The 24,448-nt window shown below is 44.1% G+C and overlaps 1 protein-coding gene across 1 annotated transcript; it reads right to left on the minus strand.

The window, feature by feature from the left end:
• Window positions 1-5,263: 5,263 nt before the first annotated feature.
• On the minus strand, window positions 5,264-21,264 carry LOC129829748 (serine/threonine-protein kinase 17A-like). Its single transcript, XM_055891644.1, has 7 exons — window positions 20,807-21,264; window positions 15,138-15,350; window positions 9,769-9,913; window positions 8,481-8,607; window positions 8,308-8,356; window positions 7,951-8,130; window positions 5,264-7,236 (listed from the first exon to the last, which is right to left on the minus strand). Exons 1-7 carry the CDS (start codon window positions 20,902-20,904, stop codon window positions 6,951-6,953), a joined length of 1,098 nt encoding a protein of 365 aa, XP_055747619.1. The 5' UTR covers window positions 20,905-21,264; the 3' UTR covers window positions 5,264-6,950.
• Between the last annotated feature and the right edge of the window lie 3,184 nt (window positions 21,265-24,448).

The raw sequence follows: 24,448 nt of genomic DNA on the forward strand, positions 1-24,448 counted from the left end.
CAGTCTATTTTTATACACTTGTGTGTACTGTACACTGCCTGTCTGTGTGGCCTGTGTGTACAGTACACAGGTCTATAGGGACGGCAGTGTACTCTACCATGGAATTGGAACATTGTGTACCTTGCTAAACTCATTAGCCTGATTCTAACACCCCTTTAACATCCTCTTGACAGGCTTACGGAAGCTTTTTTTCCCCCGGAATTCGATCGATCATATGCTTTTCTTTAGGTCGGCACTTTTTTCCCCCTCCCACAATTAGGGCCAATGAACCTTGGATATGACAACCCCAGTGCTCAGCCAACCACAAGGTTCTTAGAGGTGACAAACTGGCGGCGCACATATCCAATCATTTCTAGCCCCAGTTATTGCTTAGTTATTCCAATGTGCATCTGCTTCTACTGTCTGAGTTGCAGGCACATTGAAATGATGGAGAAATCCTATTCTAGCTTTAATCCAAGGCACCACTATAAACCGCAGGCATTACTCAGTAATGGGAGTAAAATGATCTGTGAATTACAGGATCATTAATGACCCCGACTGTGGAACATGGCCTAACCATAGCATATTACCCATTTTGACCAGGATGACTGACCCAGTCCTAGAAGATGTATCTTTCAAGTAAAATTTCTGACTTAAAAACAGAAATAAACTTTGAAGAAATCAAGTCTCTCCTGTTTGCCATTTAATAACAGAGGCGGAAAGACAAGACAATTTGTCCTGGGAGTTGTAGGACTTGTTACCTCTTGACATTCCTCTGAAGGCCCCTCTTTTTCCCCACAGCAGTAGCTACCTCTTAAACTTAAATAATGTACCATCTGTCAGTTTATCCTGAGACAGGTTAAAGAAAAACTCCTTAAACTTAAATTGGCACAGCTGACGGATAGTGTAAGAAGGTGGAGTCGGAGAGACAGATGAGATGATAAAGGAAAGCGTTAGACACTTGAGTGACAGGTACATTAGGTATGTTAAACGCCCAGGTGAGGCCGGGACAGAGAGAACCCCTATTCTGAGGGCTAGGGCTTTTCCTCACGATAGTGTTATTACTGCTAAGAGCTCTGATAACATTGTTACAGAAACACTTTTCCACGACCTGTCTGACCTCGCCATTGTTATCAGCTGTTTTTTTTTGTGCACAACGATTTGGCCGATTACATCAGGAAGTTTCTCACAATATGAACATCTGACTCTAATGACGGCATTACACACGCATACACAAACACACCTCTGTGGGAGTGAGTTACATAACAACAAAAAGGGGAGGTGGAGTGGAGGAAGAAGAAGCTACAGACACATTAACCGATGACAGCCTTTCTTCTCGTTAGTGTCCTGTGCTCCCCCGAGCAACCTTAAAAGTATTCTTAGAGGGTTCCAACAAGTTCTTCCATGGTATCCTGATACATCAGCTGGTCCTAAACTGAAAGAACACAGGTTTATTGGTTTCCCTGCCTCCTCATCAACACACCCGCCGGAACAGAACCAGTAATACCGGCTGCCATGGCCATCATATCATCACACAGCACACCATTGTCACCATTCTCCTTTACACACACACACACCATGACAGTTATGTCACCAAACCAGAACCAAAAACAGCTAATGCCAGCCACCAGCTGAAACCATCATGGTAAATTAGTCTGATCCTCAACTCACATGGGCACACCAAGTGGCAGTTATGTCACGTCACTGAAGAATCGCAAGTCATAGCTTGCAATTAAATCCAGGAAGCCAGAGTTGTATTGTTCCCTTCCTCTTTGACAACTACAAGCGTGGCAGAGTAGAAGAAGTCACAGGGTAGAGAGGTATTGAGAAAGATAGTTGGTGCATGAGATAGGCCGGGAGAGGAGGGAAAGACCAACAGTATCAGCCTATAGCAGCTAGAAAGCGTGTTGTGTACTTGACTGTTCCCCAACCCCAGAACCCCACAGCTGAAGGGAACAGTGTACATGTTGTGATTGGGATGGAAATGACTAAGAGCTCTGAATGATCCAGACCACCAGATTCAGTTCTGTTCCCCCTCACTCTGAAACACTGGACTCCCTTACACGCTAGTAGAGTCCCAATGAGCCCACAGAGTGCACTGTGGGTGCCTGTGTGTATTCACGTTAGTGGTTGTGTGTGTGTGTGTGTGCGTGTACAGTACTCCAGTCCAAACAACTGCATTTGGCAGTATTTTTATTGCTGTCAGTGAGCTTACCCACCACACAGAAAATGAACCCAATAAGGACTGGCTTAGCTGTGCCTCTTGTTTTGATTGGGGCCTTTTCAAAGGTATTGAGTTGAAGTTGAGAAGATCCCCGAGTTGAGTGTCACCAAGTTCAATAATATCATTTCTGCCAATGCCTCTTCCATGTTGTGGCAGGATACAGTTGCCACAGACAGAGAAAAAACAGACATCAGCCATGGGACCTAGCAACTTCTTGTTTAGAACGCCTTTTGTGTTCTTAAGATTTTTCCAGGGAAAGAATAAATAGCTGTGCTTAACCAAAGGCATTCAACGTCTTGGCTGAGAATGCCTCGCCATGAGAAACATATTACCCGTGGTTAGGATAGGCTTTGTGCTCTCTGAACATTTTCTTTTTTCTCTCTTCAAAGCGGGACTAAGTTGTGAAAGCAATTTTCTCTTTATTTTGTCTTAGTTGATATCTATAGAGGACACGAGCAGAACGTCACTGCACATTAGAGGAACAGTATTTGCACGTGCCGTGGTTGGTCGTGTTATCAATAGGAAACACTACTGGCCATGAAACACAAAGACATGAACATCTGAGTCTTTTCTCAGTGAGTTTTCTCTCAGTCTCCTGTGAACTGCACTTGATGACATGAGATACTTGAGGTCAATGCTGGAATGTAACACAACAAGTAAACTAATTGGAGAGGGCCAGACAAACAGGCACATACCAGATTAATTGGTATGTCAATGAACTGTCCATGTTGTAGGCTACACTTGTGCTACTAGAGGGCAACTAGAGTCATTTTCTGGAACGCTGTTGGATCAATTGTCTGGGCCTGGGGAATGGAATGCCACATGATGTGATGAGGGGTTGATAGATTGACAGGCTTGCCTATTGAACAACGTGGCACAAAAAGTTCACTGGAATCTAATTGCTGTACCATTAACAATGCCTTAATAATTGTTCACATACAAAGCTTGTCAAACTGATACAAGTTCTGATATTTAAAAGGTGAGCAGGTCCTGAGAGAGAAGAGCGTAAAGGGGGTGGGGTGGAGCGAGGGAGGGAGTATCCTAAGGCAGCCGAACCTCCTACCCCCTCCAAGGCCCTGAGCAGGGATTGTTTTGTGATCCCCCCTCTTGACTATTCTGACATCAACATGATCACACCATAATGAAACTTTAATCAAGAACATACGCATCAAATAATTTCCCCGTTATGTAAGGTGTGAGGGAGCAGCTTCTAGGAAAGCTGAAAGACTGACTGAGAGATCTAGAGATTGAAGAGAACGGGGTGAATGAAATATGAAAGAGCACCAGAGAAACATGACGGATAAAGACAAACAAAAAGAGAAAAGTGAGAGAGAAAAATAAGTATGCAGGGGTATAAAAGAAAAGTCATTTTATTCCCATGGTGTCAGCTGCTAAATGTTTTTAAGTATTGAAATAGAGCATGGTAAGGCCGTGTGTTGGCTTGGTCTTTCATTCACACTAATCTCATAAGGAAGATCTCTCAAGACGTCATATCGATATGATCTTATGGAACAAAGTCCAACATTCAATTTGCTCTATGCTCAAACAATTCAAATGAACACCGGTCCAGTGGTCCATATCCCTAATTCCAACCTGTTGTCAAACATGGTCAATCTTGGTTTTGTAACTGGTGATGTTGAGTTCAGTCAATGGTGTCTATATGGGAAGATAAAAGATTCCGCCTCTTCCCCACGTTCTGCTTTTCTGATTCCCTGTTACATTTTCAACTCGGGGATCAAGGTTGTGACAACTTCTGCTCTTTTAGGATGCTTGGTTAACAGGGAACAAAAAGCTTGCTGGCTGCTTTTAGCAGGAAAGATTTAGAATCCAGACGTCTGACATTTTCCGGACGGAACGGACACATTTTGTTTTGTACATCAGCAAAACAGTTCACACAGAGTACTACTAACATCATGGCTGGAGATGTGAGGGTGAAGGTCAATTGAGATGAGTTAGATGCTGTAACAGATCATTGAATCAATTTATGTCCTGCTATGGTGGAAAAAGATGGCCAGGACTGATAAACTAAAGGGAAACCTCTACTCCAAAGCCTTTGCATCTGCTTCTCCTCCAGAGAGCAGGTTATCTTAGTGTCTATGGAAGCTTTGCTTTATTCTTTTCATTTGTATTGGTCCAGTGGTTTTGAGCTGTACTTCTTCCGTGAAGGCTTTGGTCTTGCTATAACTACACCTGAATTCATTTTTAAAATCCTCACAATGGCTGTCTTCCAGATATCAGGACAAAATGTTCCCGCAACTGTGAGAAACTCAGCAACATAGGCTATGACTATTACCTCTGTCATGGTTTGCATAATGTGAGCGTGCGAGGGTGTGAATTTGTGTCTGGGGTTGGTAGGTGTGAAAATATAGCAAGGGTGTAAAACAGAGCCACTCCTGCTGAGAAAACAAAGGCTATATTAACAAGGGTGAATAAAGGGAGGGGGAAAGTTACTAACATTTGCATTCCAAAGGTCTGAGGAGCAGGATATAAAAGGGAAACGGTCACTCCAGGCAGGGCCAGTCTCTCCGTCCGTCCAGAGCTCAACACGGCCTGAGTGGAGCTAGCTGGACTGGGCTTAGTGCCGATCCTCAGCGGAAGAGCACATTAAAGCAAGAATCCAGAACGTTGGCATGCAGGGACACTAACCTGCTGCAAGTAAACAGGAGACAGTGTGTACACACACCAGTGAAGAAAGCAGAGCAGCATGTCCCTTTAAGTGACACTGGTATTTCCTGTGAAGTGTGGCTAGATATTTCTGGAAACCCATCAGTTGTTCTTGCTACATTTAACTTGTTTTCCCCAAAAAGACCAAAAACAGGAAAGAAAGACACTTGGGAAATGGTCTTCAGTGTAAACTAAAGATACTGTAGTTTGAGGAATGTTTTTCAAGTGGAGAGACTTGATATTCAGCACACAAGAGGAGAATAAGGTTAAAATGGGTCACAATGGTTCCCTGGTCCTTTGTACAAGGAACTGCATTCTGACTAGACTAAAGCTTTGTGGTTGAGGGCACAAGACAAGCAGTGGTTGTTCCATGCCTAAACAGACCACACAATGAAGTAAATTCATCAAGATGAATAGTTTAATACAAAATGTACATTTATTGTTCTTCGATACATTTTTGCGAGGCATGCCATCAACATTTATTAATTTCAATGTAACGTCCACCTGGACACAAGTGCAAACCTGCCTGAAATTCATGAGCAGTAACCAGGAATGAAAGTCACAAGTACAGAGTCGAGATAAAAAAAAAAAGAGGCATACAATAATTATTAAAATGTTCATACATTATGGATCTTAAAATATTTTACAGATTATTCCTACACTATCAAACAATATACACTTCAGTAAGTCCTCAGGAGTAATTTCTCTTCACTCTCAAACACCACATATCCAAAGGAGCTTTCTTCAAAGCCTTTCAATTGGTTGCAAATCATTGAACTGTCATTAAAACGCCACAATTCAAACTTATTGTGACGTCATTGAATCCTAGTCACTTCCTCTTCAAAAAGACATCTGTTCACAAAGCCTGAAGCGAAATATATTGTGACATATCCAACATTGCAAACTGATATTTCAAACATGAGTACATGGAAATTGTGCAACAATAGCAAAAAAAAAATCTTACAAGAATAAACAAACATCAACACAACAGGTGAACTATATGGCACTTGGTGGAAACGAGTGATGCAAATATATTAACAATAGATGGTGGGAAGTGGCCATGTACATTTGTGTCTTAATTAATCATTTGACTAAACTGCTTTTTGAGCCATTTCATCAAGACTTTGGTTAATACTTTGATCATTTGTGTAGTTCATTTTTCAAAATAAAAAGTGCTTTAAATTGACATCAAGATTGTCCTTACACTAAACAAAGGATGTGATTTAATTAGATGTGGTGATTGAGATGGCTTTCTATGTTTGGAGGCCTGAAGTGGTCATATGAACACAAACAAAATCAGAAAAGACTATTTAACCCTCTGACTGGTTTCTGTGAGGGCATTCCCCTAACACAGTCAGTCAGTTATCCTTTGCTGCGTAGGCAGCATCTCATCTAGGGACATCTATCTAACCACATTGGCATCCTTCATAATCAACATCATCATGAAAGGCATTTAAGGTTCAGACCTCAACAAAAGCGAAGTGGTTCCAACTTCCTGTTGGCCAACGTCATTTCCTCTCAGGGTGAGCAGTTACATCCTCACAAAGGAGAGGCGAAGTCCTGGTTCAAAGGTCGGTTAGGGAGTGGAACGTGAAGGGCAGCCAAGGTGAGAGCCAGGTTGAGGGCCAACAAGGGATCAACCCAGCCTGGGACAAAACAGGACTTCCTTCACTGAGAGTGCAGACCAGACCAAGTGATGGATGAAGTCAGTCCCACTGTTCTAGTCTTCATAGCCGAGCACAAAGAACTGGCCCACTCCTTCCATTCACAGCACGCATACAGTTACAGTACCCTCGCTACACATGCATTAAAGTGTGTCAGTGTGGCTCATTACCAGACGCCACGCATCAGCACACTATCAGCACAGGGTAACATGCATCAAACACGCATGGATTTACTGCACACGGTCAGCTGACAGATATCACACATCCATCGCAGCAGTAGCAGCAGCACACATACAGAGTCAAACAGAACTGGAGGCCCTGCATCGGACCAGACCAGGTCTCACTGGCTTCCAGTCAGTGTCCATTCTGTGACAGCAGTCCAGTCAGTCACCACACACAGTGTCTAGTGGAGCCCTTCCTCAGCAGATGAGCTCATGTTGGATCTCTGGCAGTGCGGGGAAGGGCTCAGAAGTGAAGGAAAAGGCATTGCGGCCTGTCTTCAGGTCTACCTGACCGGGGCACATCAGGTACGAACCCATGCTCTCCAGCTCTGGGGAGGGTGCCGGGCTCTCAGGCTCAGACTCTGATTGGCTGGTCTCAGGCTCGTCCAATGAGGGTAGAGAGCTGGCGTGGAGCTGGGTGTAGAGGTCAGCTGGTCCATTCAGCCAGGGGTGGTTAAGGCACTCCGCTGCAGTGGCTCTCTTCCTGTGGACACACAGACGGAGAGGATGCGTGTCAGATCTCAAATCAATCATCAATGTCTAGGCAGAAAGGACTTTAAAGCTTCTGTTCATCCGTTTTGAAAGTAAAACTGAAATAGCTCATGTGAATATATGTAGAGGAAAGCCAATGGTAAAAAGGTGACAAATACGCAGTTATACAACTTCCTGTCCCTCCCCGTCCCTCAGACACTCTTCTTTCCCAGGCAGTCTTTTTGAAAAACCACCAAAGACCACTTTTTCATCCCAGCGATTACGCTTTTTGGGATTACTCAGACATGACAGACATTGGGGTTACTCAGATACTGCCGAGGATCTGCAGCAATTAAATTATATTGAGTGAAGATTATGTCCCTGGATCACAGCGATAGACTACTGCTGTTTGTCATTGAGACATGATGGTGACATACAGTATCTAGCCCTTCTGTGCTGGAACACTTGATCAAATAGTGACAGTGGTGACACAGAATGTGTTAATAGATGAAACGTAACAAGGACCAGTATCCTTATATTAAATTATTCATATGCATTACCACGCATCGGGAGACTTAACGAGGGTGTGCCGCAAGCAGCAGTACGAATGACATCATTCACCTGTTAATCAGTGTTGAACTCACTATGGGACATGTGGGAGAACATCTGTCGGGCTGTGGCACTGAACTAAGTGAGTGTTGACTCTTGGACCTGTCCTGTTCCTCACCTGGGGTTTTTGAGCAGCAGGGTCTTGATGAAGTCAATGGCGAGGGAGGAGACGCCCTCGAAGGCATCCTGGGAGTAGTCCACGTTGACCTGGGAGATGTTCAGGAAGGTCTCCTGCTTGTTGTCCCCCAGGAACGGAGACTCGCCCGTCAGCATGACGTAGGTCAGGACCCCTATGGACCTGAGAGATGAGGAGGAGGGAAAGGTGTCAGACTATAAGACATGGGGAAGTATTTCTCTCAGATTTCCACTGTGGAGCTGGCTGGTGATCGATATTTTATGGCTTCTGGAAAAACCAAGATGTATTGAGGACACTAGCTGATATCTGCTTGACACAGTCCCTTTAGCGCATACTCACCACATGTCTGTCGCTATGCTGATGGGTTCATAGTTCAGGATCTCTGGAGCTGGAATAGCATAGACAAAGCCAATTAGTCCTAATAAACATTTTACAGTACTGAAGTTAAGAATTGCTTATCTATCTTCCTTATTGATATAATCTGATTGCAGAAGCCAGGAGGCAGGACTCACCCACATACTCCGGGGTGCCCAGGATCTCTCGGACTTCTGTCACACTGTCCATGCGTCTGGACAGGCCAAAGTCCACGATGCGGATATCACCCAGTGGGATGGCACTGGTCAGCAGGATGTTCTGGGGCTGAGGGGAGAGACCGAGATAGACAGATTAGACCAAATCCAAAGAGTGCATGGTAAGTGAATTGACAGACAGAGGTCACATACCATGCTTGATAGATAGTTAATCAGTTGAGTAGTCATTGAGCCTCAAGGCCTTCCACTAAAGAGTCTAATCTGCCTCTACATGAATAAGCCAAACCCACAGAGGGATTCAATTTGGTTACATCAATACCACTAAACCAGGTTCATCCCCTTAGCCTATTAGATGATTCCTAGGAAAGGTTGGATGTCTTGGAGGGCCTATCAGATTAGATGGCTCATATATGATGCTTAACCTCCGGGTCATACTGGCTAGATTCCTGGCCTGGGGCCGGGTAAGGGGAGGGTTTGGTGGGGTAGGCCGTCATTGTAAATAAGAACTTGTTCTTAACTGACTTGCCTAGTTAAATAAAAGGTCAAATAAAATAAAAAAATCTAGGATAAATGAAGGACCAAGAGAGACAGAACAGAGCCAGAGACAGCAAGCCTGTGACATTTCACCAGGAATAGATTTAATACTGTCTATCACTGGGGGAGTAGAAAAGGAAAATGGGGAGCCAATCAAATCTAGTCTGGGGACAGTCGGTTCAGTCCCCCTCACCCCAAAACCCTGCTCATAAACCCCCTAGATCAGAGGAGGGTTTCTTCATATATAACCTGTCTGCCAAGTTGTAACACACTCCAAAACAGCTTTTTATTCATCATTATCAACAATACAAATGTTTTTGACATCACTGGGCAGACAAAACAAACCTATAAGACTTACAGCCTTTGTTCTGTGTCTTGTGTGACACAACCCTGTAGTATTTTACAAAATAAGTTCTAGAGAGAAACCAGACCCTGACAGGGTTCATGTGTAAGAGCGGGAACTATGCAGCATTCACATAAAAACAGTTGTCACTCGTTAAAAGCTGACAGAGTAACTTGGATGGGCGTCTTTATTTGCTAGACATGTCCCATGTACAGGAAGAGTTACTGCTCTGCCACATTAAGGGGTTCTCATTGCTTAAGGGGAGAAATATGGCAGTTGATAAACAGTCGCCCATTCCAGGGGTGCCCTGTTTTTTTATTTACTTCTCTCGCTTTGACAGCCGTAACTAGTAGCGGATTTGGTTCTGGGTTCCGAGATGAGCTTTCTACTGACCTTCAGGTCCAAGTGGACCACGTTGTTGCGGTGCAGAAAGGCCACGCCGGTGAGGATCTGTCTGGCCAACCTGATCACATCCTTCTCTGTGAAGGCCTCGTCGTTCTCCGCAACACACTGGTTGAAGATCTCTCCACCGGCGGCACTAGAAAACACAGAGGCAATGGGGGATCAAAATAGAGCCATGGTGACGAGATGAACAACAAACAGTACATGGTTATTATATCTGTAGTTTTTACTTGGGCTGCTGTGATTGATTGCTGATTATGCATTGTAACGCATTTACACCCATGAAGTCTACACCCTTACACTGTAAAATCACTGCATTTGTACAACTATCAACTCAAACATGATGACAATGCCAATCCCACCCCTATCCCGTTATCACACACACGGTGAAGTGTGTCGAGCCCTAGACCATGATTTTCTATTTTTAACGTTACGCAACTGGCCCTGTGGTTATTGTACTTTGGGCTTGGGAACAGGGTCCATGCTCCACATCCACACACAAAGCATGTGACTCCTGTCTGTGGCACTCCGACGTTCCCACAGGGAAATCAGAAGAGAAATGGTGCCTCCCTGACCTCAGCTTTGACTCGAGATACGAGGACCCATATCAGTCAGTGCCAGCCCCGGATAAGACTTTCCAGAGTTTACACACACACACATTCCTAGATCAGTTAAGTCAAAAACAAAAAACTAAGGGGAAAGAATCTATCAAACTAGAGATCCCTGTCGTATAATAAAGAGTTTCCTAAGACTTGAGACAGTGACGGCACACTGAAACGATCCCATAGTTTACAGTAGTGGATAGAACACTAAATTGCTGGGATTACCACCACACTGCTGTGTCGCTCCCCAAAAATTGGAAGTTTATTCAATCTGGGCATCCACTCCTAACTACTCAGGATTAGGGGGGTTATCCTATTTTTGGATCCACTTAGAAAATAGAAAGGCTAATTAGCAAATTAAAATGCTGACATCTTTTTTGTTAAGCCAAATTCTTGGTTTGTCAATTCGTGTCATGCTTGTGTAACAATGGTAAGCAATGCCGTCCGGGACATGGCAGATTTGTGTTGGATGTTTCTCCAAAGCAGATGAAAAGCCTGGAGAGAGGATGCTTGCCAAATAGCACAGCCATGTGTGGGGGATTTAGTCAGCACACATGCTTTCTATCTGCGACCATGGCCCGGGCATAACTGTTACATAACCACACCATCTAATCCCTGGGCCGCCTCGCACTGTTGCATCCTCACCTTTACTGTCCTCAGCTGTGAAAATAGGAGATTGTGTTTTTCTGGATATCCATCATTGGGCTATAAATCCCCTTTCGCTTGAGGCTCCACACATTTAAATGCAGGCCGTCTCTTTTGACCCCCCCCCCCCCAAAAAAAAAGTGTTGTTGGAAGACTACTAAAAGAAGAAAGGGGACCAAAGTCCCGACAGTACACATGTATACCAAATAGGCATAGCAGTCCTAGTTGACCAGTTTTAGGATAGAGGAAATGTGACATCAGTGTGTCGTTGGAAGCATGGCTTTGATTTATGCTTGCTGACAACTGCATGATTTTTAAAAAATCTAATCAAATGTTAAAAAAAAGATTGTGCCACCCGTTATTGGTCTGTTCCATGTGCTGGGTCTCAATTTAATACAACTGACTCAAATAGGTCTAATTATCCCACCCCTTCCTTTCCCCCGTTTGAACTAATTACCAATAGGCGGAAACAAAGATCTCCTACACGAGAGTTTATTCAAGTATTTTGGAGGGTGAGGGAACAAGGCTTTTAGTACTAACAAGAGCCATCCTGTAGAAATTAAATGGACTGCGGACATACTCTCCAAGCACTATGGAAAGATCTGATACATCTCCTGCCATCGTGTTTGTATGGCCTCATTCCCCCCTCTATGCCTCAGTGGATCAGTCTCCCCACTGTCAGTCAGCAGACCGATGACATGGAACGGTTTCCTATCCACTTAAGACAGAATAACTGTGCAGAGTTCCATCAAAGATATTCACAGTAGCCGTCACCCGCAGAACATTAGGGTTGGGCGGAGGGCGGGCAAAGAGATACTTGAGAATGAGCTGAAGACCGACGAGCCATGACTTCTCAATGAGAGGATGTGGGACAGAGTGTGTATTTACGTATGTACTTCACGATATTGGCTGCATTCTCACAAGCCAACTTGGTTAGTCTGGGCTTAAGATCTCCAGGAATAGGCATTTTACTCTCGCTGGCCAGCTACCAAACCTCAAAGCCTACTACTGATCACTTCTCACAAGGCCTGTGTGTTGACTGCATTGTGTACTCAGTACAGTACATAGACTCTGGTTTCAGAGTTGTCATCATTTAGATGGGATTATGCTGTGACAACACTCATCCTCCGTTACAGGAGACCTGATGTGTCAAACCTTACTAGAACGAAGAGAACTCGGTACAAACTGTTTTTTCAAGGAGGTTTTTCCATTTCGAAAACTGGAATACAATTTATTAGACAGCCCTCATCCTCAAAAACACTTTTACTAGTTCCTAAAAAGATTTCCTGAAGACTTTATTGCATTTTAAATGAAGGCCAGCCCATGCCAGACAGTGGAGATGTGTGTCAAAGACTTGTATATTATCCATTTACTTATCTGAGGACTGCATACATTTGAAGTGACAAAGACAAATGGCTGACATGGACTGGAGGTGAGGGTTTCAATTTGCATTACGTAAGATGTTTCAATACCCACGTAAAACATCAGATACCGTTACGCTTGAGGATGAAAGCAGAATTAAGAGGACAGCGGAGGGAGAAGAAAACATCACCCTTTTCCCAATTACAGAGGGGCTGAAAAACTGCTCTAGAAAAAATAACCTCAGGAATGATTCCGTCAGCGCTGAAAGATCAAGCTCGAGTGAGTCAAAGTGATACATTGTCAGAAACATACCCTGTAGAGCTTTAAAGCTGCTCTAAGGTTATGATTGGCCGGGCAATCTGTGGACCGGACTGCCATTCCCAAGACTATCCGATTGCCTGTAATTGGTTAGGATTTTGAGTTCCTCTTATCTGAAGTTACCGCAGAGTTTACAGCAGTGTCATGAGTTCAAAGACTTAGGCTAAGTTGAGTATTCACAAAACGTGTAACTCATATTGTTTGCCAGATAAACAAATATGTAGTGACTGAGGGTTGGACCAAACCTTAGCCGTGCGTACACTGACCTCGAAAAACAAACGTCGGGTGACTTGGTTCATCTAATTTTCCCACATATAATGTAGACCTCTAGAAATGCACCTGCACAATACTGTATTTGTCAATATGACAAAAACGTAAGATGTTTGGTCTCATCCTAGAGGGTTGTTTGATCTCTGGGAACACCATGGGTTTCCTTGACAAGACATGTAGAGAGTTGGGAACACACAGGTGACAATCTAATGTTTGTTGGAGAATCATTGAAGAAATTTATTTCTTGCAACTAACTATTCACCACCATCAGAAGCAGGCCATGGACTGTGCCCCGAGCACAGAAAACCATTCTGATTAAACCGTCAGAATGTGTTCTAAGCAGAGACGACGCAGGTTCATTTCTCATTAAAAAGTGGTATTTTTGGTTTGACTAGTCATTATGTGTGCTGCTCGCACAGACTGGGTTTAAATTTACTGATGAGGAAAATGTTGTTTCTCGCTTCCATTTCTCATAAGTTGCGTGGGGATGTGGTTGTGGCTATGTGCAGACCAATGTGTGAGTATGAGTGTGTGTATGCGCATGCTACTTTGTGTGTGCGTGTTCTACTTTTGGGAGCATTACTAACTGCTTCTATGTAAACCCACAGGAAATGGAACATTATTCTCTGGTTTGCAGCAAAGCTAGCCCACGCTGAGGTCAGAGAGCCCTTTAACAGGCAAAGAGTTCACAGTCATACAGGCTGCAACAGCATCTCAATGGCTGCAGATTACCAAGTTAGCAGGGTATTTCACTAGGAACCATAACCTATACTGGGATCTGGATGAACAAAGGCCTATAAGAATCTCTAAAACTTTCAGACAGACAAAGGAAGACTGCACAAGGAAGTGCAAAGTTATCTGGCAGCTAGTGCAGGGCTATGGACCAGTGCCTGCCACTGCAGGCATGAAATAGTGGCTCTGCTTTCTCTTTCGCCCTGGGGTCCAAGGCCAAGCACATACCACCACCCCCCCTATAGGGAACCTTTTGTTCTGCAGGAGCATTCTATGTCTAGGAGGAGAATGGGTGGAGATGTGGGTGGTTTATGACCAGACCAGGGTCAGGAGGGGACACAGTCATTTGGTCTTCTAGATGAACTGGTTGGTGTGGTGTTGTCTATTTGTAAATGGGGCTTGGGGATCATTACGATGCTTATTACCATCTCAGGCTCCTAATTAGAATGAGACCAGAGTGGTCATGGAGGACAGCCTTGACACATACACTAGATAGTGGTCATAGTATATGACACCAGACAGATCCTTTCCTTCCACCCTGACCTACGTGCTTTGTTGATCAGATGGATGCAGCTCAGATGCTGACTGGTTCACCTGTGTTTGGATGGAATGGATGCTTTGATGCATGATGAAATAAATTTGACTGATGATACATTAAGGAAAACTAGCATGTGACAAATACTTATTCTCAAGAATCTTCCAGATTGAGTCATTTGGTCCATCTTCGTCCGTCTGTTTATAGAAGCACTGACACAATCACAGTCCGGCAAGGTAACAAGAATCGGAGATGTGGCTTTGAGCACAGCGACCAACCACAGGGGACTTATCATTTCCTTATAAGGTTACACGGTTCAAGCAGGCATGCGTGTGTTTGGCGTGGGTGTTCATGCAGCTGTTTTTAAGGTGAGAAACTCTTGAGTGACACGCAGCTGCATCCTCAGCAGAAAGAGTGCAACACAGGAAGTTCTACCATTTATCGAGAAACTCAACGCTCTCACATTCGCGTCACTCAACATCCTGTCTACGCAAGATCTCATGCAGTTCTGAAACAAAGATGACATTAAAAAAATCCCATGTTTTACTTTTTTACTCAGGCGACCGCATCAAACCCCTCGAAACTACTCAGAAAGATAAAAACCTGCAGAGACGGAAAGTTTTTTCGGTAAATGGAGCATAAAGGTTATTCATTTCCCCCCTCATTAGGAACCTTATCATTTCATCCCGTTTTTTCCTGCCAGTGCTGCATTGTGGGGGAGCATCAACATGTACGGAGAGTTTAAAAAGGTCTTCTAGATTACCATGACCAGCATTTTCTCCCATCACTGGCGACATGAGCTAAGGGTGGTGCAGAGATCCAAATACACACTCACATACTGTGCACGCCACGTTTTTCCATGGTCTTTGCGTTTTGATGCATACGAGTTTACTCACCACTCGAGGATGAGGATGATCTCAGAGTTGGTCTCGTAGACCTCATGCAGCGCCACCACATAAGGGTTAGCCTTGGCTGACTCCAGAACAGCGATCTCGTTGAGGATGTCCATGCGGCAGTCCTCGCCCTTCCGGCGCTTCCTCAAGAACTTGGCAGCGTGCTCCATCCCCGTCGCCTTTTCAATGCACTTCTTCACCACAGCAAACTTTCCCCTGGGAAGAGAAAAATAGTGGGGGAAAGGGATATGATGAATAATCAGGAACACAATTAACAGTTTCATTTACAGTAGGCTTACACGTTTGATTTGTCTTATCGGTAAATCTGATTGACTCTGGCCATGAACCTGCAGGGAGTAATCATGGGAGAGATAAACAGCAATTACAGCACAGAGTTCCAAACAATTATGACACAACCAATATAGTAACAACAACAAAAATGCAGTGCAGTGAAACAGATTACAATAGGTAGGATGCACAGGCCACTGAAAGACCACCAAGGAAAATGAAGAGGTGGACTGAGTGGTATTACAAAACAGAGGGATACACATGGAGTTATCTACCATTGTTATGCAATGGACTGATGATGAACACAAAGTGATAGGCTCCCTCATCAGTGTAGTAAGATATCCTTCTCTGTGGAGGGCCTAACGGGCAGGAGATGGGCCCAACCGTCACTCCTGAGTGGCTGTATGGACGGGGGGACGGGGACGGGGGTGATAAGACTAATAGCACTCTTTAAAAGTCAACATAAAGAGAGGAGTGCAATAGCTGGGCTTGTTGTCTGTCCACAAGCCCCACCCCCAGAGAAAAGAAAAGAGGAACGTACAACCACAATTCTAGAATACCATCTGAGCATTCCATTTGCTGCTTTCATACAGTGATGGATTCAGCAGAGGTGTCGCGGGTCAGTAGCGGGTGTGGGCAGGAAATCCGATGTGTAGAATCACCCCACTGTGTCCAGCCTTCTACAAACACTTTCCCAGGGCCATAACGGAGCCTTGTACACTTCCCATTCTTACACCAGCGGGGGGAAAATGGAATTCCCAAACGCCTCCACCCAGACCGTAAGCAGGACCCTGCATCTCCTCGGACAGCCACACAAAGGCCTGTGCAGGCTGACCAGCAAACATGACAGCCCAGCAAACATGGCAGTGCCTGCACTACGACCAGGACCACCCACTTCCCTGGGGCTGGACTAGGGGAGAAGTGGGTCCAGGAGGCCACAGCAGAGTCCTCCTAACCCCTGAAAAAAACTTCAGGGGTTTACCAAATCATTTGGCATCCCTGTTAGTGAATTTTGGCCTTCCATCACTTCCCTGGTTCAACTGACAACTGTTTCTGCCATGTTACTTGACATACGACAGACACTGCTTTGGAGTCAATGTCTTTACCCAGACAGAGCCTGGCAGTGAAAGGCAACCATTCATAGAAACTGCACAGGTAGACAATGGCATCCCTACAGTTCTGCTATTAAAAGCAGTGTCTGTATGGAGAGGGAGTGTAAACTTGGTGCTGGTCATTTTCTCACATCTTTCCTCCAGGCTGGCGGTGCTGTAAACCAAAGCCTGCTACTCCTCCTGGATATGTTAGCTGGCACAGGCCCATTCCCTGTGGGCTGTTCCTCCTTCCCCTTTCTTCACTCCCACTGGTTCCCAGCCCTAGTGAGGATTGCTAGGGCACATTGTTCCAAATCAAAAGACCCAAACCAGTCAAAGTCAAAGCCTTTCTTCTTTAATTAGCCAATTCCCCAAGTTCAGAGCAGCTACCTCTGTGCTGGGAACTGCCGATGAAATTAAAAGAAACCACAGGCGATGCTGAGGAGCAACAGGAGGCCTTTTAAGATGGTGACAACAGGTCAAAGGTTGCTAAACTAGGCCATCATTACCCTGATGTTTTCACACACTGTCTGTAGTAACACACCAGAAACAAGAGCACAGGGGTTATAGGTGGATACAGACGTAGAATTCAACATGTTTCAAATGTCTGACCCATGAGAGAATACATGACTTTCAGCCTTCTCCTTGAGCAGGAAGCTGCTCCTTAGAGACACTCAAAAAGAAACCACATCTGCCACTTGAAGGTTGCTTTTAACATGTTGTGTAAATCCCAAAACCCACAGAAAAGGCAATTATGCAGACACACAAACACCTGATTTGCTGATCTATCATTATGCAGCTTCACGTCATCATGTCTGCATGTATGTGGTGTGTCACTCTCCAAATCAACAGGGGGTCATAAAAGGACGTTTTCATTCCGTATGCATTGACACCAACCCAGGAACTTGTGGTGGTGATGGCACTAATCTAACTGAGAAACTGTTTTTCCTGTGGGGTCTGTGTTTCTCAAAAGGGGAGTGACCCAGACATGAGTCACTCCCCTTTTGAGAAAAACAGACAACTGATCGCCTTCAGCCGCCTCACACAGTACAGGCTGGGTTCCTCTTCCTGTTCATAAACTCCTCTCAGACGACACAAAATCGCACACATTTTTATTAAATGACAATCACTTTGCTGTCCTTCTAAATCATAGTGAAGATAGTGAAAATCTAGGCTAAGTAAATATCAGAGGACACCCATTTGACCTAGAAACAGGGATCGTTCCAACTAATTTAAAGTCAATACCTTTCATGTCAACTCTTGTAACTTGTCCTCAAAGTCAAAACTCTTCTACGTTATCTAAATGCCTGATTTTTGTGTGAGTATATTTACAGAGAGGGAGGGGGGTCATTGAAGGGAAGCAATCAGGGGCAGATTTCAGAAGCCTTCAAAAGGTGTTACTGCGGAAATCCACTCCAGCAGGTTTACCAGGGGCCCCAATGTCTCAAACATAGTGGAGAAGAGAGAAAGGGGGGATAGATCCATCCCTCCTCTTCTACTGGCCATCTAAATCTTGACACGCTGCTCTCCTGGCATCCAACACAGCTCACATTCCTGCACCTAATGGGATTTATGAGGCCAGATCAGGATGTTGTGGGGGCGAGGAGGTAATGAGAGGAGGATGAGGAGGAGAGAGAGATGGGGGTGGGAGAAGTGCTGAGAGGACGCTGGGCTCGCTCAGAGCAAACAGCCCCCCCAGGTCCTGGCTGCTGGCCCAGGATGTCCCATGGTGTCAGACAGGGAAATCTGGCTGCTACCAACTGGCAAAGTGAATGAGTCTTTATTTAGCACCCGACTGCATACTATCCAGAAAAGAGAGAAACATGTAACACCTCCCTGTCTCCCACTGCCTATGAAGTTATAAAGGACGGTTGCATGGGGTATTGGTACAATATTACCTGAGACAGAAACGATGCGATGACCCAAGTCCAGAGGATTTAATAATCCTAGTCAACAGGTTCTAAATAAAACATGTTGGACCTAGGGAAGTAGTAGCCTGGCTACTGGCTTTTTAACGGGAGTTTAAAATCTCTGAGTCACCCCCCCCCCCCCCCATTCAACCGCCTTGGAATGCACACATTTTGGTGTCTGGGTTCAAATGCATTGTAGGTCACACTCGCTGATCTGTGGAGAACAACAGGAGGGCGGAGGGAGACTGAAGGTAATTGCACGTTATCCTCCACCCTGACCCCCAGGACAAAACAGGGCTGATTGGTGGGGAATTAGCCCACTGTAACAATCCCAAACAAACAGCCATGGGTGAGGCTGTAGGCATGGTCTGGATTCTGGAAAAAACTCAATAATAGCAAACATCTCTTCCTGTGTTAATAGCTTGTGTGTGCCAGAGATTCCTTGGATGGTGGAGATATAGAGATAGGCAGCTACTGAGACCAGTGATGGTACACGTAGGTCAGAGCATATTTCCTGCTAATAATACTGGGGCTGGTAAAATGCATTGCATATTCACCTTTCTACCGAGGGCCCCCACAGCAGTAACAGAGGGGAGAGTTAGGGAAATAGGGTAAAATTATTCCATGACATCTCAATTTATTCTCTGAATGTGCCACAATTGAAGGAGAATCAGAGAAGTCTCACAAGCCATTGATTGAGGCTGGGATGAATTCCAAATGGAGGACCTTTTTTTTGTGCTAGTGTTGATACTGTATGTGTATCATGAGCATAAAAATGGTCCCGTTTTAGAATTAAGTAACATTCAACATACCATCTGCCCCAAAATAAAACAGCACATAGAAAAACAAGGTTGATTTAGCATCACATTTATCATCTCAAGTCCTTCCTCATGGAAAATCAGCCATGAAAAAAATGAAGCCTACATACCAAAACAAAACCATCTCTCAGATTACAATAGAGACATAATTATGATGCTCCTTAGTGTGATTGAAAATACGCGCCTGCGCTGTTGTCATCCGAACACTCCATTTAGTATAATAGGTTTCATATGGTATGTAATCATTTGTGGCTGTCCATCATCCATTTAGTATGATATATTACGAATTGCAATTCATTCAATATGTTACGAATTTGCAAAAAGTTTGATATGTTACGAATTCCAATTTGTTGTTGCTAACATTCGCTAGCTGCTAACGTTCACTAGGCTAGGAGTTAGGGTTAAGCGTCAATGGTGGAAAAAGTACTCACTTGTCATACTTGAGTAAAAGTAAAGATACCTTAATAGAAAATGACTCAAGTAAAAGTGACCCAGTAAAATACTACTTGAGTAAAAGTCTAAAACTATTTCATTTTAAATATACTTAAGTATCAAAGGTAAAAGTACACAATTTCAAATTCCTTCTATTAAGCAAACCAGATGGCACAATGACATTTTTTTTTTATTAGCGGAGAGCCAGGGCACACTCCAACACTCATACATAATTTACAAATGAAGCATGTGTTTAGTGAGTCCACCAGATCAGAGGCAGTAGGGAGGACCTCATGATAAGTGTGTGAATTTTACAATGTTTCTGTTCTGCTAAGCATTCAAATGTAATGAGTAATTTTGTGTCAGGGAAAATGTATGGAGTAAAAAGTACATCATTTTCTATAGGAATGTAAAAGTTGCGAAAAATATAAATAGTAAAGTACAGAAGTACCCAAAAAACATATATAGTACTTCAGTACTTTACACCACCATTAGGTTAAAGGGTTATGGTTAGGGGAAGGATAGCTAACATGCTAAGTAGTTGCAAAGTAGCAAGTTGTTTCAAAGTTGCTAAAATGCTAAAGTTGTCCACGATGAGAATCCAACAAGCATGCTAGACGTTCACGTTATACACCTGGCCAAAAAAACTATTTTTTGCCATAAGTAACCATACCAAAAGTAACATATCATACTAAATTTAAGTAAATCCAAATGTACGTTTACTATGTTACGTCTAGTCTATGAGACCAGACTGGTTATACTTAAATCAAATTCCAGAAATATCAGGGCTCACACAAAGATGAATAAATCCTACAGATTTCCCTTGCAAAAAAAAAAATGACAACCACACAAAACAATTTCATGGGCGCAGAACGAGAGTCTTCATGGCAGTGCCAGCGCCACTCATCCGGATCGGGCCGACACGGTGAAATGTTTACTTATTCCCGTTTGCACGTGCAGAGAGAAAAATACAAACATTTCCAATTTGTAATCCCTCACTTTAAAGACTGAACAGTGCGTATACCCCTGCCTCCCCGTGTTTACTTCGCACTGCAGCACGCATTGACATCTATTCTAGCTCATCATTTCATGATCTGGACAGGGTAACCTATTCAACATTTCATGCGACTTACCTGCCCAATTCTCTGCCAAGCAAATCATAATTGCTCGTGAAAGGATCGGTCCTAATTCTCGTGTGAATTTTTGTCACCATCCCGTTCTTGTTCATCATTGCTTCGCTGTCCGTTTGGAGAGAGATGATACAAGATATTTCCTTGACAGAAGTTATATTTGCTGTTCTATACGTTCAAGTTAATTTCATCACAAAAAAATGCAGAGGAAGATAAACGAAGAGAAAAATATGTTGTAATAGAACAGCAAACTTCTCAGCACAAAAAAAGTCCCCAGGTGAATTCTGTGACCCTCAGAAAAAGACTGACTGACAAGAAATAGACAGATGAATCATTAAAGTATGAAGGAACTGGTAATAGACCGCAGTTGTAATCAAGCCAAGCGCTGTATGTTGGTTTGCGTGTGGATAGACAGTCCCAAAATTGTGCTCTATCTCAGGGCCAGGCTTTCTCAGTGACGCTGTGACATGAAAGCCAATGGCCATTTGACTTTGTTAAGGGGGAGGGTTAAAGGCAGTGCGCATACTACGACACGGCTGATAGACAGGCACTAGCCTACTTGGGGTGGCATTCAACAGGTTGCCTACTCCTACCGCCTCTGTAGATGTCTTTTAAAAAATGAACACAACTACACCTCTAATGCAGGTAGTAAGTAACCAAACATTACCGCCTACCGCTTAGATTTTGCAACAAAAACACACACCTATGTACATATTCTTATTCATTCCTTTACACTTGTGTGCATAAGGTAATTGTTGTGAAATTGTTAGGTTAGATTACTCGTTGGCTATTACTGCATTTTCGGAACTAGAAGCACAAGCATTTCGCTACACTCGCATTAACATCTGCTAACCATGTGTATGTGACAAATAACATTTGATTTGAAAAACAATACGTGTTTGATGTAACAGAAATATGCTGTAGGCAAGTGAGCAATCAAATGTGTCAATCATTACTTTGGGCAAGATTTTACCAGGTGAGGCATGCATCTCTCCCACATATACTGCAATCATGGCAGTCAGTCAGACTGCCTAAGGGGCATGATGCTAGGAACTGCTCTTCTCTCATCCTGAACATGTATCCTTCACCCCACCACTGGGAGTGGCACATTTTATGTCAGTGTCCCTGCCCTGCTGCCTGTCATCTGGCAAGAATGTACAACATGTCCCCATCCATTGGCAGACAGATTCAGACAAACACACAAAGTAGAACTACCATGGCCTGAAATATCATGGCCCGTAACAATGTTAAAGTCCAAAATAACTTAAAAAGTAGGGCAGTTGTCAAGGATTGCAGTTTTCCCTTTATCTTACAATGGCATAATTTCATCAGGACCCAAAATAATAAGATAGCATCCCTCCCTGGGCAGCCACAGTGGAGACCCAGTAAATTGGGCAGCCACAGTGGAGACCCAGTATATTGGGCAGCCACAGTGGAGACCCAGTAAATTGGGCAGCCACAGTGGAGACCCAGTATATTGGGCAGCCACAGTGGAGACCCAGTAAATTGGGCAACCACAGTGGAGACCCAGTATATTGGGCAGCCACAGTGGAGACCCAGTAAATTGGGCAACCACAGTGGAGACCCAGTATATTGGGCAGCCACAGTGGAGACCCAGTAAATTGGGCAACCACAGTGGAGAACCAGTAAATTGGGCAACCACAGTGGAGACCCAGTAAATTGGGCAGCATGCATGGCAGGAATTCAGGCATCCTCATTAAGTAATTGCTGTTTACAACTGGCAGTAGAGCAGAGCAGAGTGAGTTGGCCCATGATGCAGCAGCACCTGGGCTGGGCTCCGTCCCCTGGGAAATGTGTCACCTAAGCACCAGAGGCTTGCTGACATCACGGCTGGCCTGGGCCGAGGATGTTCAATGTTATAGGGCTGAAGGCCCCTGTGTTGGGGTGGATTGCCCTCTGGACAAACAGAGCTGGTCATTCTGTATGGGGGCTAGTTTCCCTACACAGCTGAGACACATCCCAGACAATAAGGGAGCGGGGGGGTAGAGGTTAAGGTTATGACCTCACTTTACAAATGGTGTAGAGTGGAAAGACCACATGTGGCAAGGTGCCATATTGATCTTTATCAAGCCATTCATTCACAGGACCAGTCAGCTTACGGGGTCCTGCTGTAGCAGAATGCAAATGTACTGCTGCTGACGTTGAATATCAATCAATGGTGTCATAATGGTAGGAAACATATTTATCTTGAAATTGGGTGAGACTTTGTTTTTGTACATGATAACCCAATCTTCATTCCCTGTGTTTATACTGAAGGAGAGAAATATGTGAGCAGATAAGCGGGAACGAACAGGAATGCATAAATAATGCAGAACAAAAGATAAATGGAAAGAACCCAATCTAAAATTCAGACGTCTATGTCTGGTTGTCAGGTGGCCATTGAAAACTACTAATGCTTCTTAGAAAATCGCCACCGGTCTCATGCACAGTATTTAAGTAAACATGTACTTTTACTTTTACTGAATTATGACAACTCAGTACTTTTTCCACCACTGTATTTAAGTACATTTTAAACCAGATACTTTGACTCAAGTAGTATTTTACTGGGTAACATTCACTTTTACTTGAGTAATTTTCTATTAAGGTATCTTTACCTTTACTCATGTATGACAATTTAGTACTTTTTCCACCACTGCACGGCACAGGACAGCACAGAAAATAATTAGTTTAAGGTTACCATACCAAACCTAATTTGTGTTGCCACAAACAGAGCGGTGAAAAAAGAGACTTATTGAGAATTGGACATTCCAGCGGGCCTGTGAAGTCATTAAGGACCGGCGACTATGTGTTACATAACCCTGTAATGTTGCTGCTTGCCTCCTCAAATTGTTACCTTAAGTCTGGGCTGGGTGCGTTCCAAAACCTTGACCCCCATCACTATCACCCTGCATAAAACCGGGGTCAGAGTCCAGACAGGCCACGTTAGGGAGGGGGCTCTACTCGGCCCCGGAGCCCTAATGAAAACATACCATTGAATTAGCCTGCCAGCCTGCAGTTCAACTCACATAAATATGAGATGTTCAGCCGTGACCTGGGAACCGTGAGCACTTTCAGAGGGACTGGAACCAATCGGTCTGGACCAAGCTTTCTGTGTAAGTTTTGGATCGGTTTTGGATCGGTGCCGATAGATAAAGTGTCAAAGTTATGTGCCTGATGTTCTTCAATTGGCATTTGAATGGTTCTGTATATCAGGGAAAATCTGAACTCTTAGCTATGTATGTAAGCTAAATGGTTCCATTCAGAAAAAGAGTAGCATAAAATTGTGTGCAAGTCTTACATGGCCATACGGTAAGCACACGTGAAAAAGAAACAAACAAGCACAGAGGTGTGGCTGGGCACGTTGTCTCAGTCACAACATTGCAAATCCAATGACATCCAATAGCACTGAGAGACCAGCTAGAGACACAGACAAACATGTCAAGGCAAAGGGCCCTCTAAGTGAATCTTTCCTCACAAGACTGATCATGTGACACACAATCCTTCCTCACATGAGGTGCCTGCCATCATCCGTGTGGAGGGAGAAAGGGATGAGTGTAACGTACCGGAGGAATTGGGAACTTAAGGACTGGAAGAAATATCAGGAGGAATCTACGCTGCCAAGCACCCTTAGTTAGAACTGGATTT

Source organism: Salvelinus fontinalis, chromosome 2 (assembly GCF_029448725.1).
Source record: "Salvelinus fontinalis isolate EN_2023a chromosome 2, ASM2944872v1, whole genome shotgun sequence".
Classification (NCBI taxonomy): domain Eukaryota; kingdom Metazoa; phylum Chordata; class Actinopteri; order Salmoniformes; family Salmonidae; genus Salvelinus; species Salvelinus fontinalis.

Coding starts and splice junctions, on each gene's coding strand:
- LOC129829748 (XM_055891644.1), bottom strand. CDS start 20,904: ATGATGAACAAGAACGGGATGGTGACAAAAATTCACACGAGAATTAGG. Junction 8,131..8,307: donor AGCATAGCGACAGACATGTG/GTGAGTATGCGC, acceptor CTCATCTCTCAG/GTCCATAGGGGTCCTGACCT. Junction 7,237..7,950: donor CTGCTGCTCAAAAACCCCAG/GTGAGGAACAGG, acceptor GTGTGTCCACAG/GAAGAGAGCCACTGCAGCGG.